Source organism: Lethenteron reissneri, chromosome 50, assembly GCF_015708825.2.
Source record: "Lethenteron reissneri isolate LAM-NWPU_2019-01 chromosome 50, ASM1570882v1, whole genome shotgun sequence".
Classification (NCBI taxonomy): domain Eukaryota; kingdom Metazoa; phylum Chordata; class Hyperoartia; order Petromyzontiformes; family Petromyzontidae; genus Lethenteron; species Lethenteron reissneri.
In genome coordinates, this window is record NC_083828.1 from 1,241,528 (window position 1) to 1,251,743 (window position 10,216).

At 51.6% G+C, this 10,216-nt stretch overlaps 1 protein-coding gene across 1 annotated transcript; it reads left to right on the plus strand.

The window, feature by feature from the left end:
* The first annotated feature begins 2,238 nt into the window (after positions 1–2,238).
* On the plus strand, positions 2,239–9,709 carry C50H19orf25 (chromosome 50 C19orf25 homolog). The gene is made up of 2 exons (XM_061572397.1): positions 2,239–2,668; positions 6,417–9,709. Exons 1-2 carry the CDS (start codon positions 2,536–2,538, stop codon positions 6,653–6,655), a joined length of 372 nt encoding a protein of 123 aa, XP_061428381.1. The 5' UTR covers positions 2,239–2,535; the 3' UTR covers positions 6,656–9,709.
* The last annotated feature ends 507 nt before the right edge of the window (positions 9,710–10,216 follow it).

Genomic DNA, 10,216 nt, shown 5'->3' on the forward strand with positions numbered 1-10,216 from the left:
GTGCTGGTGGTGCTGGTGGTGGTGCTGGTGGTGGGGGGCATCCACACGTCACCCCACACGTCACCCAGCGCCCGTGTGGGCACAGACGACTCGTGGTTCTGCCCATTTGTGGAGACCGTGCGGGCACTTTCGGGATGATTGGCGAGATGTTGACTAATTCTAGATTTGAAGCTTTCGTGACTGCAAGGATTCATATTCTTAGGTTTTTTCGGTAAAGTCACGTAGGTAAAAAAAATTAATAAAAGTAAAGTATATTATTTTATTATTTTATTTTACTTTTATTAATTTTAATTTTTACTTACGTGACTTTACCGAAACAACCTAAGAATATGAGATGTGAACTACCTCGCCTGGTGTGCAGGAGAGCGTGGGCTAGATCACGAACGCTGGCGCCTGCTGCTGTGTATTTGGAGTTTGCGCTCAGTCCGACTATCTGAGAGTTGTTGGCTGCTACAACAACAACAATAACAACTTACAATGGTAATAACAACAATGACTACAATATTGAGAACAACTATAGATTATTTGAACCACATAGATATAGTTTCTTTGAACCTATATCGACGTGACTTTACCGAAAGACCCAAAGAATATGAATTCCTGCAGTCACGAAAGCTTTAAGTCGAGAGTACGACGTTTAAGGCGGAGGAGGGTTATGATGATGATGAGTATGATGATGATAATGAGTATGATGATAATGAGTATGATGATGAGTGGTATGATGATGATGATGAGTATGATGATGAGGGGTATGATGATGATGAGTATGATGATGATGAGTATGATGATGATAAGGAGTATGATGATGATGAGTATGATGATGATGATGAGTATGATGATGAGTATGATTATGATGATGAGTATGATGATGATGAGTATGATGATGATGATGAGTATGATGATGAGTATGATGAGGAGGGCTATGACGATGATGATGATGAGTATGATGATGAGTATGATGATGATGAGTATGATGATGATGAGTATGATGATGAGGGCTATGACGATGATGATGAGTATGATGATGATGAGCATGATGATGAGGGCTATGACGATGATGATGAGTATGATGATGAGTATGATGATGATGAGTATGATGATGATGAGTATGATGAGGAGGGCTATGACGATGATGATGAGTATGATGATGATGAGTATGATGATGATGATGAGTATGATGATGATGATGAGTATGATGATGAGTATGATGATGATGAGTATGATGATGAGTATGATGATGATGAGTATGATGATGATGATGAGTATGATGATGATGAGTATGATGAGGAGGGCTATGACGATGATGATGAGTATGATGATGAGTATGATGATGATGAGTATGATGAGGAGGGCTATGACGATGATGATGAGTATGATGATGATGATGAGTATGATGATGAGGGCTATGACGATGATGATGAGTATGATGATGATAAGTATGATGAGTATGAGTATGATGATGAGGGCTATGACGATGATGATGCGAGATTGCTGCCCACGTGGTGACTGCTCATGTCAGGTCGCAGGTTCCCCGCCTCGGCGTCTGCGCGTGAGCGACGCGCCAAGTCAGAGGTTTTACCTCTGACACGACGCGCCAAGTCAGAGGTTTTACCTCTGACACGACGCGCCAAGTCAGAGGTTTTACCTCTGACACGACGCGCCAAGTCAGAGGTTTTACCTCTGACACGACGCGCCAAGTCAGAGGTTTTACCTCTGACACGACGCGCCAAGTCAGAGGTTTTACCTCTGACACGACGCGCCAAGTCAGAGGTTTTACCTCTGACACGACGCGCCAAGTCAGAGGTTTTACCTCTGACACGACGCGCCAAGTCAGAGGTTTTACCTCTGACACGACGCGCCAAGTCAGAGGTTTTACCTCTGACACGACGCGCCAAGTCAGAGGTTTTACCTCTGACACGACGCGCCAAGTCAGAGGTTTTACCTCTGACACGACGCGCCAAGTCAGAGGTTTTACCTCTGACACGACGCGCCAAGTCAGAGGTTTTACCTCTGACACGACGCGCCAAGTCGGAAGTTTTATCTCTGACACGACGCGCCAAGTCAGAGGTTTTATCTCTGACACGACGCGCCAAGTCGGAGGTTTTACCTCTGACACGACGCGCCAAGTCAGAGGTTTTACCTCTGACACGACGCGCCAAGTTAGAGGTTTTATCTCTGACACGACGCGCCAAGTCGGAGGTTTTACCTCTGACACGACGCGCCAGGTCAGAGGTTTTACCTCTGACACGACGTGGTGCGCCGATTGCGGCTGAAGCTGAGTACGCGACTTCACTTGGCAAATTGCATCTTTTTTTATATATATATTTTAGTTTTGTTATCCTCACAAATCCAAAACGATCACCGCCCCCGTCAGTCGGCCACGTGAGCGAGTGAGCGGAACCCTGGAATTGAGCTGCTGGGGTCGCGAACGCCGCCGCCCACAGCTCGCCGGGGCGGCGGCGGCCGCCGCGCTCAGGCGCTAGGAAAGCCGCCGAAAGCCTGCGGGGGTAGGCCCGGGCCGCCGCCCGCAGGGGAATGTCCGCCAAAGGCAGGAAAAGGGCGCCGCTGCCTTCGCGGCCCGAGCCGCCCACGGTGGAGGAGGTGGTGGAGGACGTCCACGGCGCAGGGCCCTCGGACCCCGTGTTCAGCTTCTCCGAGGAGAGTGAAGGCGAGTCGAGACACTCACTCACCTACTCACCCACCTACTCGCTCACCTACTCACTCACCTACCCGCCTACTCACTCACCTACCCGCCTACTCACTCACCTACCCGCCTACTCACTCACCTACCCGTCTACTCACTCACCCACTCACCCACTCACTCACTCACTCACCCACTCACTCACTCACCCACTCACTCACCCACTCACTCACTCACTCACCCACTCACCCACTCACTCACTCACCCACTCACCCACCCACTCACCCACTCACTCACCCACTCACTCACCCACTCACTCACCCACTCACTCACCCACCCACTCACTCACCCACCCACTCACCCACTCACTCACCCACCCACTCACCCACCCACTCACTCACCCACTCACTCACTCACCCACTCACTCACCCACTCACTCACCCACTCACCCACCCACTCACCCACCCACCCACCCACTCACCCCACTCACCCCACCTCACCCACTCCACTCACCCACCCACCCACTCACCCACCACCCCCACTCACACCCACCCACCACCTCACACCACCCACTCACCACCCACCATCACCCACTCACCCACCCACCCACCCACTCACCCACCCACCCACCCACCCACCCACTCACCCACCCACCCACCCACCCACCCAACCCACCCACCATCCCCACCCCACCCACTCACCACCCACCCACCCACCCACCCACCCACCCACCCACCTCCACCCACTCACCCCCACCCCCAACCCACTCACCCACTCCACCCACCCACCCACCCACCACCCACCCACCCACCCACCCACCCACTCACCCACTCACCCACCCACCCACTCACCCACCCACCCACTCACCCACCCACCCACACTCACCCACCCACTCACCCACCCACCCACCCCACCCACCCACTCACACCACCCACCCACATCACCCACCCACCCACCCACCCCCACGCACCCCACCCACTCCACTCACCCACCCACCACCCACCCACCACCCACCTCCCCACCCACCCACCCACCACCCACCCACTCACCCACCCACCCAACCACCCACCCACTCACACCACCACCCACCCACCCCACTCACCCACCCACCCACACACCACCCCCACTCACCCACCCCCACCCACTCACCCCCCACCCACCCACCCACTCACTCACCCACCCCACCCACTCACTCACCCACCCACCACCACCACCCACCCACTCCCACCCACCCACCCCCCCACTCCACCCACCACTCACCCACCCACCCACCCACTCACCCACCCACCACCCACTCACCACCCACCCACCCACTCACCCAACCCACCACCACCCACTCACCACACCCACCCACCACCCACTCACCTACTCACCCACCCACTCACCCACCCACTCACCCACCCACCCACCCACCCACCCACCTCACCCACCCACCCACCCACTCACCCACCCCCCACCCCCCACTCACCCACCCACCCACCCACCCACCCACCCACTCACCCACCCACCCACCCACTCACCCACCCACCCCCACCCACCACTCACCCACCACCCACCCACTCACCCACCACCCCACCCACTCACCACCCACCCACCACTCACCCACCTACCCACCCACTCACTCACCCACCCACCCACCCACTCACCCACTCACCCACCCACCCACCCACTCACCCACTCACCCACTCACCCACCCACCCACCCACTCACCCACTCACCCACCCACTCACCTACCCACCCACTCACCTACCCACCCACTCACCTACCCACTCACCCACCCACTCACTCACCTTCCCACCTACTCACCTACCTACCCACCTACTCACCCACCTACTCACCTACCTACCCACCCACTCAACCACCCACTCACTTACCCACTCACCCACCCACCCACCTACCCACCCAGTCACCTACCCACCCACTCACCTACCTACCTACCCACCTACCCACCTACCTACCTACCCACCCACTCACCCACTCACCCACCCACCCCGAGGCCGCCTACTGCCTGGCGAAGGCCTCCCTCCCGTGTGAACCTTCACGTACTTGGGCAATGCTCGGAGGGTTGAAAGTTGCGCGATTTAAAGTCTTTGGTTTGTTTGTTGTGCCGGGTAAGTGTCCAGCCGAGGTGCTCAGAGGCGACGTGGCCACCACACACGAGAGCGCGACGGAGCGGACTTATCGTGTGGACACTTAAAGAAGCCGCAATAGTCGCGACTCGTGTACATCTCGATGTTGATAGAATGTAATGTTGCTAATAGTGGTTATGTTTGTGCATCGTTTTGGGTGCCTTATGGAACACGTTTTTTTGCATAGATTTCGATTTGCTTAATCGTTGTAACTTTGTTTACGTCATTGAGTTTGTCTTTTCGGTGATAGAGGTCACTGTCCTTGGTCTCTTGCATTCTTGCCTGGTTAAACAAAATCATCTTCAACTCGAAACTATGTCGTGTCTCTCTGTATTTGTGTGTCTATGTACGATTTGTATCTGTCTCTATGTATCTATCTGTCTCCTTGTATCGATGTCTCTATCTGTCTATCTCTGTGTATCTATCTGTGTATCTTTGTATATCTATATGTCTCTGTGTATCTCAATGTACTATATTTTTCCGTCTCTGTGTATCTATCTATCTCTATGTATCAATATATCTATGTGTGTGTATCTCCCTCTATGTATCGACATGTCTATGCATCTCTGTGTGTGAGTGTGGTGAGCAAGGTCACTTGTGAACCTGGCTCTCTGGAGTTCTCGTCCGCTAAAAACAAAGCCAACGTGAAACTTGGGTGGCCGTGGGTCCCATTGCCTCCTTCAGTGTAAACCTTTCATCATCATCGTCCCCACACCAAATATGTTACTAATAAAAATTAATTCTGTAGTCACCTAGTAAGAATGCTCATACATCGCATGTTCTAGTCGCGTAACACAAACCGGTCTTGCTAAGTACTCAGGCCCATTCTGTAATTTAGAATCGCTACTGATGTATGCAGCGTATTCATTTTTATAGAGGCAGGCAGTCGTGGGTCTCTGTCAGTCTTGATCTCTCTCCGAGTCTATAGATCTCTGTGTGAGCCTATGGGTCTGCACGTAATGAGTCTGTGGGACTGAGTGTATGAGTCCCTACGGATCTATGGGTCTCAGTGTATGTCAATACAATATGGAATTTTCAGCGACTACATGTAACCACATCTGTACAAAAAGGTGTATATGTCTTCATTGTATTTAGAGGCAATCCGTAACAGGCACAAGGAGAATAAACATGGTATTGAGTCTGGACTTAGGGGGACAGCACGGATGGACGAGAGAAGGGGGTTGCGTGCACAGGAGAATGACTGAGCTCTCGCTGAGCGTGGTTGGCATGGGCTCGAGTGCAAGGATTTCTATTGGGCCATCTGTCCACAATGTCCCCTATCTGAACCACTACCGTTCCTGCTCCCTCTTCATAATCTCTCTCCCTGGCTACCACTCCTTCCCCATCCATTCATCATAATTTGCTGTCATTAATTTAGCTTTTACTTAATTCACGCATCACAGGTTCACCCATTACTTCCTCTCATGTGTTTCATTCGCCTCATCTTCACCATTACAGTCATACGTGCCGTTGTTAACTCGCTGCAAAGCGCCTTGGTTAAAGCGCTATATAAATTACGTTAAGATAAGGTCTTTGTAGCCTGGTGCCTGAAAACCCCTGTCACAGGGGTTCCAGTTCCCGGCCTACACACTCAGTTGTTATGCCACTGCACTAAGCTCTGCTCTCAAATGTCACCTCTGGCACAGGAGGAGGAGCAGGGGTGCAGGACATGGGCGGGCGTCCTGAGCACGAGACCACAGACACCCAGGTCCACGACTGCTTCCAGCGCTGCCGGCGCTTCGTGGAGACGCACCAGCAGCTGCGTGCCGCGCGGAGCCTGTTGGACGAGAAGCTTCAGCAGCTGCAGAGCAGCGAGGAGGAGCTGCAGGCCACCGTCGCCGAGCTACAGGCCAAGGCCAACGAGGGCGCAGGCCTGGTGGCCTGAGGGAGGTGCCTTCTCGGTTGTCCCCCGCTTCCGGAGACACGGAATCGTGAAAGCCCGTCGCATCAAATCACGTGGCACCGCATGCAGAGTTCCCAGCCCTTCTCAAATTAGTGTTTACAAGTGATTGTTAGGGTACGCTGAAGTTTCGTGGGCTGGTCTTTAGTATTTATCAGCATACTGGACGGTACATTCCCTTGACCCTTTTCTCACATCCTGACAGGTTTATTCAGTGCTTCTCATGACCTGCTGGTAAATTTGAAGTCGTACTTGGTAGTAACGTGAAATATTGCCACTTACCATTGTGTACCATTAGCCCTTCCACCAGCAGGGGTTTGAGCAAGTAATTGCAGGGCTGCATTTTAACCTTTCTTTTTTAACCACTTAGCTGGTACCGTTATCGTACTTTCCACGCAAGGCACGTTTCGGTGATGTTGGGCTGCCGGTCGTGGTTTTCCCGGTGAAGGGAAATCTTGGGCGACCGACACCTGAGAACCGAATGGTTCGTGCCACGTCCAAGCAGCCAAGCTCCTCCAGCGAGAGACGCATGATTTATGACTACTCCCTGTGGTATTGCGAGGAGGACAGCGCGGTGGCGGAAGACATCACGAACACGCTCGACTCAAAGGATCTCCGCCGCTTTGTGGACCATGTCGATGAGGTGGCTGGTGAGCTGGCCATCAAAGCAGTCACCAATGTCATCCAAAGCAGCCGCTGCTCCGTGGTGGTGCTGTCCCCGCAGTCACTGGAGTCAGCCTGGTACAGATCCATTATGCACTGGAGCCTACATCAATGCTTGGAGCCATCCGTTTTGTTCAGGTTGGTGCCCGTGTACGTGGGAGGTGCAAAGTCGCCTCAGATACTGTCTCACATTGCCGGCCTGCAGTACTCCCACCGCCACTTCCACACCCGCCTCATCAAAACGGTGGACTTGAAAGTCAAACACCGTAGAGTCACGTAGCGCCACGGTCTCTCGAGTGCCAGGACGACCTCGGCGACGTGATGATGCGTTTTATGGGAAGATACAATCCAAGAAAACAAACAGTTCTAAATGTTTTTGCTACACGGTTTACGCATGTGTGTATGGGTGGGTAGCGGTAGCATAGTGGGTCGCGCGCTCTGCTAAAAACTTCGGTGATCTGAGTTCAGTTCTGCTTACGACTATTAGACAGTGGCAAATATTTTAAGAGGTCCCGCGTTGCCCCCCCCCCCCCCATGTTGACTCAGCATTCAAAACTAGAACCTGGAGCGGTGTGAAAACACAATCATTGGAGAGACGAAGGCGGCTGTGCATTGTTGGCCACCCACCCCCCTCGTGTGCGGTGTGCCGGCCTTCATAGGTGCTCGTTAACGACACTTGCGCGAAAAGTCTTCTGAAGACTGCGGCTGCCAGCTTGGTAAGAAAAGGCCAAATTAGGTCAAGCTTTTCATCATAGCACTGCAGTGATGTCACTGATTTACCATAATAATACATGAGTGATGTCACGACGTCGCTAGTGCCATGATGACATGCTCCCCCATCACTTTAAAGTCCTCTCATTAATGAAGCTTCAAACTCAGTCTGCCTGGGTCACGCAGCATAGGAGTGTAGCTAAAAATAAGAGCTGAGCGACTGCTGCAGTTTGCATATGTCATGCTTATGTGGATTTTGACCGGCTGCAAGGCGTGTCCATTAGCAGTGGGCCAGCGTGAACATGAGCGGAGCATCGGGCTTCTTTTGATGGTTACTTTCTTCCTCTGCATTGGCATGTCTCTGCAGGATAAATTATTTTTAAATTAACTTGTTCCACGTGCACGGAGGGAGATGGAGCAATGAAATGGACTCTTGTGCAGGTTAAGGATGGATTGTTACCGTGAGAGATGGAAACGGCTTGGAGAAGCCTTCGTCCAGGCGCGGATTGGCCGTGGCTAATTATAAGCATGAGGATGATGCAGAGGGAATGCTGGATTGGTGGTGGGATTAAAAAGCAGGTGGCTTTTAAATGTGTACTAAAGAAAATAATTGTGCCTTCTTGGGGGTGTGTGTATTTATGCCATTATCGCTTTTGAATGTTTGAAGGCCAACCCTGTATTGTGTGTGATTGCGCCAGATATCCGCGCGCACCTGTGATCCAGCGCTGTAGAGGAAAGGGTTGGTGGATAACAGAGATGTGCGAAAATCTCAAACATGCCAGGCTACTAAGTGACCAGGAGTTATGGCAGCAGTGCACGTGGATGCACAAACTGCACTGTGCAGAGCTCTTGGGAGTTATCACATTGTATGCATGCTTTATTTTAACTGGGTACTCTGATTTCGTTCCGCAGTCCAAACACTCGAATGTGGAGTTGACCAAACATCCTGATGTAGGACCCTTCCTGCAATAGAGTTGAATCTCAGTGATCATTTTTTTATAAATATAATTAGAGGTGTGACCTGACATTACTGTACCCATTCACCATTGAAAAATAAAATCCAAGAGACTTGGGATAAAAACAAAAAGAGCAGATTTTATTGTGGTGCATTTGATAGATAATTCTGCGCATTATCAATACCACCTGATAGCACACCTTTCCTCAATAAAACTCTTACTTTTAATGCATTGACATTCTGACTGCATAATTTGTATCATCAGACCTCGTTTGGGTCAGTTGTGAGTGGGCTTGGGCAGGACACGTCGCCATCAAGGGTGTCAAGGGTGCTGACTGGGAGCCGAGAATAACGACTGTGAGTAGCCAGCTAAAGGGAGGGCGCCTGCCGAGGAGATGGAGCGATGAGATGACCCGTTGTGCAGGAGCGAGGATGGATCGTTATATTTTGTAACTGAGGGATGGCGACAGTTTGGAGAGGGGGCCTCCATCCCAACAGTGGTTATCTCACGGCTTATGATGTACTCATGTATGTTGAACTTCTTTCGCACCGTACGTAGCCAACCGTGCATATCGGCAAGCTGATTATACTCGCCTGTCGGCGAGATGGAAAGAGGGTGTGGCGTTTCACGATTTCGTTTAATCACAATCTTGGGATGGCTGGGCTCGCCTAGAGACACGTGACCTTTTCCTCTTGAAATAAAACTTTGACCTCAAATGCTCGTGTCCATGCTTGTAAATATTCCTATGACGCTTAGCACTCCCTGTCGTGGTATTTCACCTGTATTACACCGGGAGATGAAGGCAATATAAAATGCAGCCTCAATCGCAAGGGTATCCAAGATGAATCGTGATGCAGACACCTTCCCCAAGCACAAACCTTTGGATGCCCGAAACCAAGCGTGACCCCACATCACCAATGAGCTATTTTCAGTAAACATTCTCCAGTTTAATGCATTTATTTTTTTGTCCTGTGCCTGCCTTTAACCAATGCTGGCAATCATAATGTTAATGTGTAACGCACCACCGCACAGTATTTGCTCTTTCTCGTAGAGCAAGAACGTCTCGGATGCACAAGGAACCACAGAGAAGCAGCAAGGCAGCGACGAGATGATCCAGTGCCAATATTTGCCCAATCTCTGCGGTATTGAGGCGTTATCGGCCAACGAATGAGTGTTTACACGTGGGAGGAAACCGGGGCACTCGGGGAAATCCCTA

What these genes read in the sequence shown, in the direction of transcription:
- C50H19orf25 (XM_061572397.1), top strand. Translation starts at nt 2,536, where the DNA reads ATGTCCGCCAAAGGCAGGAAAAGGGCGCCGCTGCCTTCGCGGCCCGAG. An exon ending in CTTCTCCGAGGAGAGTGAAG is followed by an intron (nt 2,669 to 6,416) that starts GCGAGTCGAGAC and finishes CCTCTGGCACAG; the next exon opens with GAGGAGGAGCAGGGGTGCAG.